The 18,015-nt window shown below is 46.3% G+C and overlaps 1 protein-coding gene across 1 annotated transcript in view; it reads right to left on the bottom strand.

Moving 5' to 3' along the window:
• Positions 1–18,015, bottom strand: part of ACAP3 (ArfGAP with coiled-coil, ankyrin repeat and PH domains 3) — a 148,370-nt gene that overhangs the window by 52,886 nt on the left and 77,469 nt on the right. Inside the window, exons 5-10 of the mRNA XM_028740832.2 lie at positions 17,374–17,432; positions 13,745–13,928; positions 10,371–10,415; positions 8,673–8,768; positions 5,554–5,628; positions 2,223–2,234 (exon numbers count right to left, since the gene is read on the bottom strand). Coding sequence (XP_028596665.1) covers positions 2,223–2,234; positions 5,554–5,628; positions 8,673–8,768; positions 10,371–10,415; positions 13,745–13,928; positions 17,374–17,432 — 471 coding nt within the window. The remainder of the gene's footprint in view (positions 1–2,222; positions 2,235–5,553; positions 5,629–8,672; positions 8,769–10,370; positions 10,416–13,744; positions 13,929–17,373; positions 17,433–18,015) is intronic.

Raw genomic sequence — 18,015 nt, 5'->3', positions numbered from 1 at the left:
TCAGCAAGGTGGGCACCACGCTCTTCACTATGCCACGGTGCCCGTCCCTCCTGCTTCCTCCCCCGCTCCATCAGATTAATTAGGCCAACCTGGTAGCATCTGCACGATGCATCAATTCCCTGGGCCCAGTGGATTTCAAATTCTGTCCCGCTCTTAACTCTCACAGCACACCATGTTCCCTTCAGGAGGCATTGCTGTCAAACCATGAATGCCCTGGGCTCTGTACCTCCCCCCCCCCCACTGCCACCTGCTTGCTCAGGAACACCAGTTCACTGGAGTAAGTGGATGACAGTGGATTTGTCAATGAATCCCGTGCCATCTGCGGCCGGCTTTCTCTGTGATCCGGGATTTGGGCCTAAGTGCCCCTTTTGGCACTTGTAAACATGGTTACACGCAGAGACGCAGGAGGGGGATGTCCTGACCAAGATAACAGCTACAAGGGCAGAAGACAAGATCTGTCCATTTCAGTGTCTTTCAATTTCTCGGTTGTCCAGTTTTAAGTGCAGCTCCCCACATTTCCGTACTCCATAGGTGATTTTTCTATGAAAGCCCTCCTGAAAATCCACCAGCATTTTAGTTTAGCTGGGTTATATCTAGCTACCATTCTGCTTAAAGTAGACCCGCTGAAATCAATGGACCCAAGTTTTCTATTTGTTCATTTATTTGCATTTACAGTGGTACCTTGGGTTAAGTACTTAATTCATTCTTAACCTGAAGCACCACTTTAGCTAATGGGGCCTCCCGCTGCTGCCGCGCTGCCGGAGGCCGATTTCTGTTCTTATCCTGAAGCAAAGTTCTTAACCTGAAGCACTATTTCTGGGTTAGCAGAGTCTGTAACCTGAAGTGTATGTAACCTGAAGCGTATGTAAGCTGAGGTACCACTGTATACCCCACCTTTTCCCTCATTGAATTCCCACAACAACCCTGTGAGGTAGGTAAGGCTGAAAGATTCTGACTGGCTCAAGGTCACATCCAGTGAGCTTCACAGCCAAGTGGGGGATTTGAACTCTGGTCTCCCAGGTTCTAGTCTGACTCTTTAAATGATATGCCACTTTTAGTCACGTCTATGGATCAATCACTTAGAGATGGTGCTTTAGAAGGCAATAAATAAATGAATTGCATCAATAACAGATAATAATAATAATAATGCCTGTTAACTTCTATGGGTCTACTCTGAGTAGGACAAACATTTCTTTACACAATTTTCCTGAATCTACACATTTTTGCAAGCAATTCTGCCTAATGCAACTTGCATTTTATGTTATTTTTCACCAGTTATACGCATGTTTGTGCAGTTATAGAAACATGTTTGCACACATTGTGTTGCATCCACATCCAATGTTAGTCCTACTCAGAGTGGACCCACTGTAATCAGCGGACCTGACTAAGGTCCATTCACTTCAATGGGTGTGCTCTGAGTAAAACATAGTTGTAAAACGTAAGTTAGTCGCATGTGTCCATTAATTTCAACGGGTCCACTATGAATAGGGCAAATGTTGCATCCAGCCCATTTTTTTTGTATGTTTGGAGAACTGCGTTGTAAAAAAAAAGGTGGGAAAAGTGTAGATTTTAAAGGACAGCTGCATTTTGGTTTGTGTATCCTTTCAGGAAGTGTAAATTAACTGAATTGCTCTCCTGTCTTTACATAGAATGAAGTTGGTCTAGGTTCCGAGGTTAAAACCTAGTGGCGCTAACTTTCAGACAGAAGCCCAGAGCCCACTGTGCAGAAGGAGGAGAGTCCTCAAATGCAGAAGCAATGCCCAACCACATTTTGAAGTAACTTAAACAATAATAATACACATGACTATCTAAGGATAGATCCCCCTTCGAAAAGACCACAAAGCTCAGAGTCTAATTGCACCTCTTATCAAAACCATCTGGACCCACAAAAGACTGCTGGACACAGGAGCACTCTTCCTGCTAATGAGACAGTGTCTGGGAACTTGGACGCAGCAACAAGTGACTTGGGGAGAATGCTCTGCACATGTTCAGAGACACCCTTGTCAACCAACCCAACAGTTCTAAGGAAAATTAATCCTTGGCTGAGTGCCACACCAGATGGAAACAGCCGCATTCATGTTTCCCTGCACAGTCATAATCCAATCCCTCCCCTGCCAATGTTAACAGTGTGAGCAGGATAGAACAAAAGGCCAAGGGGCAGTGATCCAGAGCAAGTTTCACAAGTGTACAAACAATCAGGGAACACGTAGGCTGGTACTCACCTGCAGAAGAGTCTGGAAGGGCATGTTAGAAATTGGTGGAGAAGGAGGGAAGAAAAAGGGAGAGGAAAGAAACAGTGTTACTTAATTGGAGTTTATTCATAAAAACATCTAAGGCTGCTAGATGCAATTTCTGAATCCAGACACCAGTGGAACTCCAAGACTCAGGACTGTGCTAATAATAACAATGGCATTCTGCAACCGACCCCATCCAAATTCTGCGACATGCATGCAGCAAACAAATGAAGCATTTGTAAAAAAAAGACTGTCATGCCACAATAACTATTTCTGCAAAACTTATCCCGGGTGCACTAACCATATAGATGAGCTGTGCACTGTAGCTCTGCTCCCTATCCCTTGCAATTTTTTGCAGAAACTGTTAAAGCTCTGAGCTGCTTTTCAGCAAATTTCCCCCATGCACTGTCAAATTTTAGCTGTGCAACCATAAGAACTAGAAACTTGCTCTTTCTTTCCCAAATGCAAGGTCAGATTATCTGTAGGTGGAATTCTGTGAGCAACATCCAGGCCTGTCATAAGACCACCAAATTTGCAGCCACATTTTCAGGTTATGAAAGCGGTGAGCTTTGGCATATTTTGACAAAGGGTTTGGGGAGGTACAACATTCACTGGCAATCTCAGCAAACTGAGCTGGCAAAGAATTTACCCAAGACACTGAAGAGCCAATTAGATAAGACACTATTGGTCTGAATAGGCCAATGGGTGTAATTAGGACCTTCCTAACCCAGAGACCCAGAAACCAAAACTGATCCACAGCAATTTAACATTAGCCTCCTGAATCACTGGAAGATGCAATACTTATCGTGAGAAATAAACCCCACGGAACTCGAGAGGAATCATAATCTTTTGCTCAACTGGAACCCACAACCCTGGGATTAAGAGTCTTGTGCCCAACCAACTGGGCTATGTTTGCCATTGTTTCTGGGTCAAGGGGAACAGCTTTAAATGAGAACTGATTTAAAATAGTGTCATTCCCATTCCCATCTATCCCCCTTAACAACCTTCAGCTCCCAAGATTCTATTATTATTATTATTATTATTATTATTATTATTTGCCAGAATGTGCTGCAAATGTGCTTTAAACGTATGGTGCGCACACAGCCTAAATATCCTTTTTAAACCTCTGCTTCTTTGCCTTGGAGGATGTTAGGGGAAGGCTGGATCCAGTTTCCCACAGATCGCAGCCAGTGCTGGAGAACGGACTCCCGTCTCTCCATCCCGCACATCTGTCCAGCTAGCTTCCCCACCCTCCTCCTCTCATCCTTGCCAGATGGCCCACGGCTTCTCCTGCATCAGCCAGCAGATGGGGAAAGGGCTGCAGTCTTGCGGCTTCTTCCCCCTCCTTCCCCCTTTCTTAAGTCTGGACCAGGTTGAAATGCCACGTTCCTTCCTTTGCTTGTCACAAGAGATCACAGCACCCCAAAGAGTCAGCGTAAGAGACTGTCAGGAGGGAAAGAGGGGAGAGCTCTAGGAAATAAGTGACTCGCTTTCCTCGCGTTCCCAGTTGTTTTGGGGCTTTCTTTTCTTTCCCAGAATTTGAGCCCCTATTGACTTACTTACTTACTTACTTATTAAATTTGTATACCACCCTCCACCCAAAGATCTCGGGGAGCTTCACAGCATAAGTAAACAAAACAATAACAATAACCCCCTGCCCCACTGCCACAAACACATTTAAAAGTACAATCCACAAAAGCACACCACGACACCACTTTAACAAGTCATGGCTTCCCCCCGCCCAAAGAATTATGGAAACTGTAGTTTGTTAAGGGTGCTGCTAGGGAGCTACAGTTTCCAGAGTTCCTTGCAAAGAGGGATTGATTGTTAAACTACGATGGGAGGGGAATAAGAGTGGGGAGAGTCTCCTGGCAACTCTCAGTACCCTTAGCAAACAACAGGTCCCTGAATTCTTTGGGAGAAGCCGTGAATGTTTAAAGCGTCATCATAGTGCTTTAAATGCATGATGTGAATGTGGTCACAGTCGAAGCACCGCCCTGTTCTCGGAGGATGGCCAAACCGATGGCTATGGGAAGCCCACAAACAGGGCTTGAGAACAACAGCACTTGTCTCTACCCTACAGCTGAGTGGGTTCTGAGAGCAGAGTGAGGTTGGTGGAGCACTAATGGACTAGCCCCTGCTCTGCAGACAGAATTATAAATAAAATAGGGCTAAAGTCCTTCATAGGACGCTGGTTGCGCTGTGGGTTAAACCACAGAGCCTAGGACTTGCCGATCAGAAGGTCAGCGATTCGAATCCCCGTGACAGGGTGAGCTCCCGTTGCTCGGTCCCAGCTCCTGCCAACCTAGCAGTTTGAAAGCACGTCAAAGTGCAAGTAGATTAATAGGTACCGCTCCTGCGGGAAGGTAAACAGCGTTTCCGTGCGCTGCTCTGGTTCACCAGAAGCAGCTTAGTCATGCTGGCCACATGACCCGGAAGCTGTACGCCGGCTCCCTCGGCCAATAAAGCGAGATGAGTGCCACAACCCCAGAGTCGGTCACGACTGGACCTAATGGTCAGGGGTCCCTTTACCTTTACCTTTAAAGCCCTTCATTATGACGGGGTTTAAAAAGTCTCCGGCTCTGCCTCCTCCTCCTCTTGCTGATCAAAGCCCTGATTCCACTGCAGGAAGATCAGAGAGTGTGAAGAGCTGGCAATGTACTGTAGTATTTAGAGTGCCAGATTATGACCTGGGAGACCAGGAATCAAATCCCTGCTTGGCCATGAAGCTCACTGGGTGTGACCTTAGGCCAGTCACGGGGTTGTTGTGGGGATTAAACAAGGAAGAACCATGTGCATTTCAACCTGGTCCAGTCTTGACCTCCTTGGAGGAGTAAGCGGGATAACATTGCAATTAAAAAAACAAATCTCTGCTCCCTCTTCCTATGTGGCTGAAGTTTGGGTGGGTGGGGAGAGATCCCCACACCTCCATCTTAGGCTTCAGATACACATGCCCAGACACAGACAGACACACAGACTGCTTCCTCCTCCTCTCAATCCAAGCCAAACCCCACTGGTGCTGTGGGGCTCATGACCGATGGTCATTTTTTCCTCATAACATTTGGAAGTCATCTGGCTGGGAACAATGTATTGGACAGGATGGGCCTCGAGTCTGATCTAGCAAGCCTCATGGTCTTACGCCTTGGCGCACATGCGCTGTGACAGCCCACGCATGCACACTAGCCACAAGAACAGATTGCTGCCTGGCTCTCCTAGTCAAATCCTGGGACAGAGTAAAAGGGCGGGACATCATCACCTTTGCCTACTTTCAGAAGCTTCCTTGAGCCACCAGCAATCATTCACGGCCGGTAAGACTCACCCGTTGCTGAATAAGTGCATGCTTGTGTTCCATTTCCCTCTTCTCAACAGCAGAGTCAATCACCAACTGGTCCAGCTACAAGCAAGAAGAGGGGGAGAAACACAGTTGTAAGTTTTTCCCCTCCGTCCCTTGCTTCATGCCTCTCTAGGCTTACCTACATCAAGGGCTTAAAATGAGGGAAGATCGAAAGCACATTCGCTCTCCAAGCATGTTAATCATACGTAAAGAGTAAGCCTGTTATACTTACCCTCTGTACCTTGTAAGTATAGTAAGTGTACTTAATAGTTATAGGTGACATCCACACTATATAGTCAAAGTACTCATATACCACTTTAAATAGTCATGGTTTCTCCCAGAGAATCCTGGGAACTGCAGCTTGTTAAAGGTGCTGGGAATTGTAGCTCTGTGAGTTGGGGGTGTCTCCTAACTGCTCTGGGCTCCTTTGGCAAAAAAAGGGCAAGATATAGCACACTTAAGATGGTGCATATAAACTTAACAGTGTTTAGTTTTTCTTTCGGTTGCTATATTGGTAATGTTGTTGATATTGTTTTATAGACTATAAGAGCTGTACTGATTTGTTAATCATACAATATGACTTTTGCTTCAATTGTGATGTGTGTATGTGTGTGTGTGTGTGTGTGTGTGTGTGTGTATATATATATATATATATATATATATATATATATATATATCTGGTTTTCAAATACAAAACAAAATTATACACTCCATACATCTTCGTTGCATCTTATTTCTCTTTTTTGTGATTTTTTTGTGTGATGTTTAGCTTATTTTTTAGTCGTGTTTTATAGATTGTAATTGTTTTGATTATTCTATATGATTTATGCTGTATTTGTGATATTCTATTATGTTCTGTCTTCTTGTTGCTGCTGATTGCTTGTAAGCCACTTTGGAATTCAGCCGAATGAAAGGAGGCACGGGAATATAACAAATCAAACCAATCAAATCAGTTCCCAGGATTCCTTGGGGAAGCTATGATGACTGAAGCGGTATGAAAGTGCTTTAAATGCATATATCACCCGGTATTTATATACTGCCCAATAACCGGGCAGTAAACAGGTTTAAAACTATGCAAACCAGCAGACACAAACGTGAAATCTAAAACAAAGTAAAACCCGTCTAAGGGGGGGGGGGAGAGTAAAAATGTCTCTGGTTTTGCTGGCGAAGTAAAAAACTCATGTTAAGAATCTCTTGGCACAATACTGCACCCTTCACATTTAAGACCCTAAATAGAGGCTGGATAGGCAAGGCAAGGGATGCCTCTCATCTGACTCTGAGGTCACATCCACACTGCACAATTAAACCACGCTTATAGCACTGCCAGTCATGGAATCATAGAATTGTAGAAAGTCACCTAGACCAATGCAGGAATCTTAACTAGAACATAAATGGCAGGTGCCTATGAAATCTCTGCTAGATGGACCAATGGTCAGATTTTGATCTAGGCAGCTTCCAATCCGACATATCTAATGGACTGGCTCTGTATAAAGGAAGCTTCCTAGACTCTTTTGGGATGTGGAGCAGCTTGGTCCAACGGCCCCGATTCTATCAAAGCCAAACAATCGAGTTTGCTCCACTGCTTCCCAGCCACTCCTGCCCTCCTGAGCAAGGCCGAAGACGTCAAGAGAGAGGCAGAAACCTTGCAGGGGCTGGCCAGGGCACAACCACCATGTGAGGGCACCTGAGAGATTAGCACGCTGATGCTTTGCGACAGCTCTGAGGATTAGCTGGGAGGCTCTTATCCAGAGTTGACGTCAGGGGCACGAACGATCCCCGCAGGGGCTTGTAGCAACAGAGGCCCAGAGGTGAAGGCCTTAAAGCAAGCATTGACAGGCCTATGGCAGTAGCTGCCAGGCCTTCCCCTCACAAGCACATCCCTACACCCCCAGGACCACTTGAAAACTGCCGAGGGTCTTGGTGGAGAGCCCTGAAATGGTTTTTTTCTGCCTCTTGTTTCCTAGCAACTGAGCAACTACGGTGCACAGACCTATTAGAAAAGGGGTTCTGGTTATGTCATTGTTCCTTTGTGTTTCAAATGACTCCTTCCCCCTGTCGTTTCTTCTCCTGCTTTCACCTTCCGGGAGGATCCACGGGTCTAAAGAATGATGGAGCAGCCATTACACCCCCCCCCCCCAATTTATAGTGATGTAGCCAGTTGACAGCTATGGATGTAGCCAACACTGGCCTTACTCGAAGTAGACCCATTGCTGTTCAAGAACATGGCTAACTTAGGTCCATTCTTCTTCCATAAGTCTGCTCCAAGAAGGATTTAGTTGGATGCAAGCCAATGTTTCCCGTTTCGCCCCAATTCTGTGTCCAGGGCAGCTGTCTACCAGCTCCATCTGGTACGCAGGCTGAGATCCTACCTGCCCGAGTGTCTTGCCAGAGTGGTGCATGCTCTGGACTACTGCAATGCGCTCTACATGGGGCTACCTTTGAAGGTGACCCAGAAACTACAATTAATCCAGAATGCGGCAGCTATACTGGTGACTGGGAGTGGCCACCAAAACCATAGAACACCGGTCCTGAACGACCTACATTGGCTCCCAGTATGTTTCTGAGCACAATTCTAAGTGTTGGTGCTGACTGTTAAAGGCCTAAACAGCCTTGGCCCAGTATTCCTGAAGGAGCGTCTCCACCGCCATCGTTCAGCCCGGACACTGAGGTCCAGCTGCAAGGGCCTTCTGGCGGTTCCCTCCCTGCGAGAAGTGAGATTACAGGGAACCAGGCCAAGGGCCTTCTCGGTAGTGGCGCCCACCCTGTGGAACTCCCTCCCACCAGATGTCAAAGAAATAAACAACTATCTGATGTTTAGAAGACATCGGAAGGCAGCCCTGTTTAGGGAAGTTTTTTAATGTTTGATGTTCTATCTTGTTTTTAATCATCTGTTGGGAGCCGCCCAGAGTGGCTGGGGAAACCCAGCCAGATGGGCAGGGTATAAATAATAAATCACGACTACTACTTCTACTACCACCACCACCACCACCGAGAAACCCTGGTTAGCAAGTTCAGTACAAGCCAGGGCATTTGAAGGCTGAACTTGGCCCTGGCTCAATACCCTGGTTCATTCTGAAGCTCCTTACTTTCCTATCGCTTCTTACCTCAGTGGCCAGCTTCTTCATATAGGGGTCCAGTTCATGAAGGAGGCTGTAGCCCTGCTGGAAAAAGGTGTACTGAGCCTGCATGAAGGACAGCATCTGGAGGAGAAAAGAAGAACATGTCTATGGGTCTACTCTGAGTGGATGCCACCCATTGATCTAAGTGCATTTATTTGATTTTTTTAAAAAACAACAACAACATGTATATACTGTTTGACTGCAATAAAACCTCCAAGAGCTTCACAAGAAAATATTAAAATTATAAGTAAAAACAGGTTAGACTGATTTAAAACATTTATAGTAATTAAAATTAATAGTAAAAAAAAAAATTATTTACACACCAACATTTTTAATATTCTGCTGGAAGCTGCACAGAGTGGCTGGGGAGGCCTGGCCAGATGGGCGGGGGTTTGAGTAATAAATAATAATAATAATAATAATTATTATTATTATTATTATTATTACTACTTGTCAGTTTAGGCTTGCCTAAACAAAAATGCTTTAAGCAGGCATCAAAAGGAGTGTAGCAGAGGCAACTGGCTAATGTCAAAATAATTAAGGGCTTGATCAAACTAAGCCTTATTCAGAGTTCAGCCCACTGAAATGAATGGGCCTAATTTAAAGGTAAAGGTACCCCTGCCCGTACGGGCCAGTCTTGACAGACTCTAGGGTTGTGCGCCCATCTCACTTAAGAGGCCTGGGGCCAGCGCTGTCCGAGGACACTTCCGGGTCACGTGGCCAGCGTGACAAGCTGCATCTGGTGAGCCAGAGCCACACACGGAAACGCCGTTTACCTTCCCGCTAGTAGGCGGTCCCTATTTATCTACTTGCACCCGAGGATGCTTTCGAACTGCTAGGTTGGCAGGCGCTGGGACCGAGCGACGGGTGCGCACCCCGCTGCGGGGATTCGAACCGCCGACCATGCGATCGACAAGTCCTAGGCGCTGAGGTTTTACACACAGCGCCACCCGCGTCCTCTGGCCTAATTTAGACATGCCCATTAATTTCAATAGGTCTGCTCTGTGTAGGAGCAATGCTTGACACAACCGCAGATCTCCAGATCCTCAGTCTATCTTCTAAACCACTGAAGTTAACGTGCGTGACTAACTTAGGCCCATTACTCTGAGTAAGAGTGGGATGCGGGTGGTGTTGTGGTCTAAACCACTGAGCCTAGGGCTTGCCGATCAGAAGGTTGGCGGTTTGAATCCCCGCGACGGGATGAGCTCCCGTTGCTCGGTCCCTGCTCCTGCCAACCTAGCAGTTTGAAAGCACGTCAAAGTGCAAGTAGATAAATAGGTACCACTCTGGCAGGAAGGTAAATGGTGTTTCCGTGCGCTGCTCTGGTTTGCCAGAAGCGGCTTAGTCATGCTGGCCACATGACCCGGAAGCTGTCTGCGGACAAACGCCAGCTCCCTCGGCCAATAACGCAAGATGAGCGCCGCAACCCCAGAGTCATCCGCGACTGGACCTAACAGTCAGGGGTACCTTTACCTTTTTACTCTGAGTAAAGCACAGCTGGATGCAACCTAAGAAGAGCCTGCTGGGTCAACACATATTAACTTAAAGGGCAGGAGAAAGTTGCCCACACAGCAACCTCCTTAGCAAACATGGCGTCCCTCTGCAAGGCATGCTGGGAGCTGCAATTTACCCACAGTTTGGGTGAAGCCAGTGGCAGCAAGGAGAGCTCAGAACAGTTCTTACCGCATCAAGGATTTCAAATTTCTTCTTGGCTTGGAGGACATTGATCTATAAGCAAAAGAAGAAGGGGGGGGTGAGGTTTCTGGGTTGCCAACAGAGTAGCCAGCCTGCTCCCTGGGCACCCTCCAAAAATACAAGCAAGAGCCAGTAGAGGGCTAGACTATGAGCTGGGAGAGCAGGGTTTGAATCCCCACTTGGCCATGAAACTCACTGGGTGACACAGGGCAGGTCACGGTCTTTGCAGAAGTGCGAAACATTTTAGAGAGGGGGCGGGAATCCAAGGCAGAGTAGCTAACCTAAACAATGGCACTCATCTTCCAAATGGAAACAAGAGGGAAAGTTTGCTCTCAAAAAGTTGTAATGCTGGCAAAGTGCAGCACCACGGAGCCACCTTGTGGCAAAATTGAGATACTACTTCTGGTTGCTCCTGGTAGCCAATATATATATATATATTTCCCAGATTTGCATCCTGTTGCTAAAATTGCTACAATGTGGATTTTTGAAAGCAAACGAAGAACGGCTTGGCAACGGTTGAGTTTGGCAAAAGGTTTTGTGTGCAGCCAATTTGTAGCAGGAAGGGCCACTTCAGAGAGGCTGGTTCCTATCTGAATAGCAAACCGAGCCAGAGAACATTTGGAGCCTGTCAGGCCCAGAGGCGAAATGGTGGTCCTCCAGATCTCTCTATCTAGGCCTCAGAATTTTCCCCACAACCCCTCTCCACAGACCCCCGCCCTTGAGTGTTATAGCCTGACTGGACTGTGTCCCTGAATTCCAAGAATGCCTCCTGTTTGCAAAGATGATGAAGGATGTTTCTAGAAACTAGCCCACAGTACAAAGGTAATATTTACATTTACAGCCCTTGCTCAGCCCACTTTTGACTCTAACCCTGCCCAGCATTGGGACACGGCCCTTGGGAGATTGCCCAGAAGGAAACATGGCCCTCAGACTGAAAAAATGATCTCCACTCCTGCCATTACAGTTACATATGGGATTATTAGGTTTGAACAGCACAAGCTACTTCCTCCATGTGACCTTTTTTAAAAAAACAGCAACAGGGTTAGATAATTCATGGTGGGTAGATCTATCAGAAGCCATCAACTGTGATAACAAAATGGAGCCTCCATGTTCAGTAGCAATATACCTCCGAAAACCAGAAGCCCTAGAGAAGCAAGAAGGAAAAACTGCCTTGTCCTTAGGAATGGGCAAATCTGTCAATTTAGGTTTCTCTCAATTTCCTAACTTCAATTCCCCACATTTTTACATCTGGTTGATTTCCTCATGAAAATTCACAGAGCCGATCTGAGTTGGATTCAACCCTGTATTTCCATATGGAATTACAGTGGTACCTTGGGTTAAGAACTTAATTCGTTCCGGAGGTCCATTCTTAACCTGAAACTGTTCTTAACCTGAGGTACCACTTTAGACAATGGGGCCTCTACTGCCGCCACACTGCCACTGTGCAATTTCTGTTCTCATCCTGAAGCAAAGTTCTTAACCTGAGGTACTACTTCCGGGTTAGCGGAGTCTGTAACCTGAAGCGTCTGCAACCTGAAGCGTCTGTAACCCGAGGTACCACTGTATAAAGATTTTAAAAGAAGTGGGATAGACACTTTTATCACCACCACCACTTATTACAGTGGTACCTCGCAAGACGAATGCTTCACAAGACGAAAAACTCGCAAGACGAAAAATTCGCAAGACGAAAAACCTCGCAGAACGAATTAATTTCGTCTTGCAGGGCACCACTGTATTACATTTATATCCCATTCTTGACTCCCAGGGAGCTCAAGGTAGCATACCCACTGCTCTGCCTCTCCATTTCAACTCTGCACAACAACCCTGTGAGGTAGGTTAGGCTGAGAGGCAGTAGCTGGCCCAGCCCCCAATGGGTTCTATGGCTTCCATGGGACCATCGACCCCAGGCCATGAAATGAATAAACAAAATCAGTTGGTGCATAATTATGGTGACTCCTGGGAGCTAGACACTTTCCCCAGCCCCATTTTGTCACCAGCGGAGGCAAAGAGGGCAGTTCTGACGTACGGGACCACCTCTCCTGGTATGTCCCACAGAGGACCTTACAGTCTTCAACCAAAAACATCTTGGAGATCCCGGGCACAGAGAGGTTAGGCTGGCCTCAACCAGAGCCAGGGCTTTTTCGGCGGTGGCCCCGATCTGGTGGAACACTCTGTCACAAGAGACTAGGGCCCTGCAGGACTTGACATCTTTCCACAGGGCCTGCAAGACGGAGCTGTTCTGCCAGGCCTTTGGCCAAGGCACAGCCTGACCCCCTCCTTTGGTAATCCTCACAGAACTCTAGCCCAATGGTTGCCATTAATTTGATTTTGAATTGATTTTAGAATGAATTGGTTTTAGAATGCTGTGTTACTTTTATTGTTGTTAGCCGCTCTGAGCCCAGCTTCAGCTGGGGAGGGCGGGATATAAATAAAAATTTATTATTTTTATTATTATTCAACATCTTCTCTTCCTCATCTCTCCGCCCCCGCCCCCCCTGCTCATCCCTGGTGATCAACAGGATATGACAGCCGTTAGCTGTCCCAGGATGAGACAGAAGGTGTCAGCAGATGGTTTCACTATAAAAGGGTGGGAAGGGGGGGGGGAGCTAATGGAACAGCTTGGATCAATATTAGCTTTGATTCCAGTTTGTAGCACAACACAAAGCCATTACAAGTGACGCGGGAGGAGAAATCGGTCCGGAAATCGCTTCTCGGGAGAGTAACAATTCCACAATTCCCGAGGGAAGGTTGGCAGGAAAAGGCTTGATGTTGAGCAGCAGTCCAGTCCTTGCAAATACATGTCCAGTCAAGATGCTACCTTTTATCAGGCCAGAGGGTTTCCTCCAACACTAGCCCTGCTCAGAGTAGTGGCATTTATTACGTTTACCTTTCCTCCAAGGCAATGTACATTGATCCTCACAACAATTCTGTGAGGTAGGTTAAGCTGAGAGCGAGTGACTGGGCCAAGGCGAGCTTCAAGGTCTCCCAGGTCCTTATCCAACATTCTAACCACTACACCACACTGCCCATGGCAGATCCATTTATTTCAATGGGTCCATTCAGAATTGGATTATTATTAAAAATTTACACACCGCTTAATTTATAAAAGAAACCTCAAAGCTGCTCACAAAACTATAAAACGCAACATTAAAAGTGTCTATAAAAGAATTAACAACAGCTATTTAGAATAATATAATTGTATAGAGTTGGAAGGGGCCCTAGGGTCATCTAGTCCAACCCACTGCAATGCATGAATCTTTTGCCCAATGTCGGGCTCAAACCCATGACCCTGAGATGAAGAGTCCCAAGTTCGACTTGGGAGAATTTCAGCCTTAGCAGAGCTGTCTAGGGGAAGACCTCACCTGTAAGACGTAGTCGAGGGCTAAGTGTCGGAAGCATTTCCTGGTGATTGTCAAGGTGCCAGTGGCCTCTTCGACCTCATGGGGCTTGTGCCGCGGAGCTTGTGCGTTCTTGACCAAGGCAATCTCCATGTCTTCCCGTACCTTATCAAACTGTTTTTTGGTCTCCTTGAATTTCCGGACGTCACTGCAAGGTAATTTTACTCATTTACGAATGTGCTTCCCGTTAAAAAAGAAAGAGAGAATCTGTCTACTTACCAATCTCTTCCCACTGAAGAAATAAAGTAAAAGCATCATGCAACAAAAAGAATTCGAAAACAATGCTATATCTAAAAGCAAGGAAAACGTTAAGAGCCTGGCTGCTGTATCAAGCCAAATGGCCCATCTAGTCCAGCACTCTGTTCTCACACTGGCCAACCAGATGCCCCAATGGGAAGCGCTGTCCTTTTCTTTCTTTCTTTTTTCCAATTTTTAAAATTGATTTTCCATATTTATAAACAGACAAACAAATAAACGAACAAACATAAATCTTATTTTTTTTTTTTAAGTGTAGTAATTCCACTTTTGTTTACATTGTTGAGTGACTTCCTTGACTCCCCCTAGCTGAGTTTCAATGTATATCATTGTAACAGTTTTCCAAAACTATTTTCACATAAAATTTACTTAGTCAATTAACATCTTTCTTTCTTTTCATTTTAACTTTAAACATATTATTCCATAACATCACATATCTAAATCCTAGGCCAATCTGGTACTTGCAAGTATTTCTATTTAGATTATCTTAGCATATTTAGCTAAATAGTCTTTAAATTTCTTCCATTTCTCCTGGTACTCCTCCTCCTTCTGGTCACGGACTCTTCCGGTCAGGTCAGCTAGCTCCCAAAAGTCCACCATCTTCATCTGCCATTCCTCTACTGTTGGCACTTCTTGTGTTTTCCAATTTTAAGCCAGCAATGGAAGCGCTGTCATTTTCTAGCTGCTTTACAGCACCTGCTCTTTATTTTATTTTCACTTTCCTAGTCCTCATGGAAACATACGGCTGGAGTAGACACCAAGCCTGCCCCCCAGATGTGCAAAGAGGATTGTGAAGGGGGCGGGGTGGCCTATTCCAGCTGCTCCAGCTGCTCTCCTAACATTATAGGGCAGCAATCATATCCATAATCTAGACGGCATGTAACCCCATGCATACCTTAGCCTTCTTCCCCAGACAGAAAATTAAGAATGCAGCTCAAAAGGGATTATATCTGTGGAAATTATTTTTTTGCTAAAGGGTCCCCAAGCCCAAAGAATTATGATTAGTTACATTTTTTTATTATTTCACCCTTCTTCTAAAGGTCTCAAGGAGGGGTATGCAGCAGATTGTCCTAGCCTTGGGTCAGCAGAAGTCCCTGCATTGCTCGGGGTTGGACTAGATGATCCTCAGGATCCCTTCCAACTCTACAGTTCTATTAATTTATGGTCTACAAACAGCCACACAGGCTGGCAGGCATGAGGGACGGGAACCAACATACGAGGTCAAGCATGGATCCAAAAACTGGCTTTCAAATCCCCTCTTACTCATCCTTCTTGCCCCACCAAGCGGTTATGTCAGCCGGCATTTGAGCACCTCAGAAATTTTGGGGAAGGTGAAGGACGCCTGAACTCCTTCAGCAGCACGGAGGGTGCTAGAAGGTCCATGTTCCCCCCTTGTTCTCCCCCTCCCACCCACTTGATGAAGTCGCCTGCAGTGCCTGACAGGCTCCGCGTCTACAGCCTGTTCCCATAGAAACAGGCTCTTACTTAGCTGAAGGCCTCGGCTGCCTCACTGACCTATATTCTGTGGCTTACAATGTCGTCTCCGTACCTGCCCCTTTTTCTTTTATTTAAAGAGGATTAGGAGCTCAAAGGAGGTGTGTGCCCTCCACAACATTAGGAACTCAGGAAGTTGGCCTGTTCTGAATACACCCAGCTGAGGGCCGTCAACACTGACTGGTAGCGCTTCTCTTCCCAACCCTACCTGTTGAACCTGGGACCTTCTGCATAAAATGTCAGCAGGCCTTGCTCATGCATGTCCAAGGAAATGTTTGCAATCATAAGGACTACAAACCTGCCAATTAAGGACCATAGGTAAAGGGACCCCTGACCATTAGGTCCAGTCGTGACCGACTCTGGGGTTGCGACGCTCATCTCGCTTTATTGGCTGAGGGAGCCGGTGTACAGCTTCCAGGTCGTGTGGCTAGCATGACTAAGCCGCTTCTGGCAAACCAGAGCAGCGCACAGAAACACCGTTTACCTTCCCACTGGAGCGCTGCCTATTTATATACTTGCATTTTGATGTGCTTTCGAACTGCTAGGTTGGCAGAAGCAGGGACTGAGCAACGGGAGCTCACCCCATTGTGGGGATTTGAGCTGCCGACCTTCTGATCAGCAAGCCCTAGGCTCTATGGTTTAACCCACAGCGCCACCCGCATCCCATTGAGGAACATAGGCAGCTGCAATATACAGCCATTGGGCCCATCTAGCTCAACAGCATCTACACTGACTGGCTGCAGCTGTCCAGGGTTTCACAAGGGGGAGATTCCCAGCCCTACCACGAGACGCCAGAGATTAAAACTGGGGCCTTCTGCATGCAGAGCAGATGCTCCATGGCTGAGCTGCACCCCTTCCCCTGCTGCAAGAGACTTCCTTATACTATTGGTCCATGTAGGTCAATAGTGTCTACACTGACTGGCAGAAGCTCTCCGGGGTTTCAGGCATGAGCTCTTCCCGACTCTACCTGGAGAAGCTGGGTAATGAACCCAGGACCTTCTGCATGCAAAATCAGATGCTCTGCTACTAAGCCATTGCCATTCTCCTTTCCCACCGATGAAAATAAGGGTAATTATGTTGATGCGTCAGTGTTTGAGCTCATCTGCCGTACACATTGCTCTTCCGTGCTTGCTATATACAGCGGTACCTCGGTTTTTGAACGTAATCCATTCCAGAAGACCATTCGAGTTCTGAAACGTCCCCAAACCGAAAATGCAATAGCCGACAGCTAAGCCTCAGGAGCTTGCATTCAGCGGAAACTGTGTGGCATGTTCAACTTCTGAGGTGTGTTTGAAAACCAAAGCATTTACTTCCAGGTTTACGGCATTCGAAAACAGAAATTCTTGTCAACAGAGACGTTCAAAAACCGAGGTACCACGGTATATGGTAAGGTGATCATACCGCTTTACTTAAAAAAGCAAAAGGATATTTAAGATTGCATCCTGCTCAGAGTAGATCAATTGACATGATTAGGTCTACTCATTTCAGTGGGTATACTCTGGAGCAAGATGCAGTTGGATATAGGCCCTGCCCCACACTCACACATGTATAATCTGCAACCAAACATTGCAGAAGAGAATACTCCTCTTCAGGATTCCAGACATCCCTTTCTTTCTTCCACCTAGTTTTGTGATTCTCCTCTGCAGTCATCAGTTCAAATTGATGTGCTTCTGTAATTCCTGGGGGACCGCCCCCACTTCGCAGCCCATCCTTACAGCCATCCTAACAGATCTTCCAGTTGATCTCACCTGGTTATTATCAATGGCATGTGCTGTGATCCACTATGACAGATTTGGCCCTCCCCTCCTTCAAAATATACACACACAAAAGAAACAGATACTCACTCTTTCACGAAATTGTGCAACTGTTGCCGGACAGACCTCTGAGCCTGGTCGAAAAGGATCTAAGGCAGAGGGAAGAGGAAGCAGGGAAGAGAAAGAAAGTAAGAATATGTGAAGAAAACTCACTTAATCCAAGATCTTAAATGTCACCAGACAGCACGGGAGCAGAGGGACTGCTGAGAGTTGTGTTCTTCTAGGGATTGCCCCAGAAACACTTCCCAATAGGATAAAACTGTTGAATGGTCACTGTAAAATGTGAAGGTTCATTATTGTTTCACAAGTTGTGTATGTCTTTAAGGGCCAGGGCAAATAACGAGACCCAGTCTTGCAGCTGTGAAACATAGCAGGTGCTGCTAGGTTGTGTTAATTAAGCTGTGTCAGCATTTGGGCATAGTACCGTATTTTTTGCTCTATAAGACGCACCAGACCACCACAAGTTTTTGGAGGAGGAAAACAAGAAAAAAAATATTCCGAATCTCAGAAGCCAGAACAGCAAGAGGGGGCGCTGTACAGTGAAAGCAGCAATCCCTCTTGCTGTTCTGGCTTCTGGGATAGCTGCGCAGCCTGCATTCGCTCCATAAGACGCACACACATTTCCCCTTACTTTTTAGGAGGGAAAAAGTGAGTCTTATAGAGCAAAAAATA

This window comes from Podarcis muralis, chromosome 7 (genome assembly GCF_964188315.1).
Source record: "Podarcis muralis chromosome 7, rPodMur119.hap1.1, whole genome shotgun sequence".
Classification (NCBI taxonomy): Eukaryota; Metazoa; Chordata; class Lepidosauria; order Squamata; family Lacertidae; genus Podarcis; species Podarcis muralis.
This window is presented reverse-complemented; position numbering and strand designations above follow the sequence as displayed.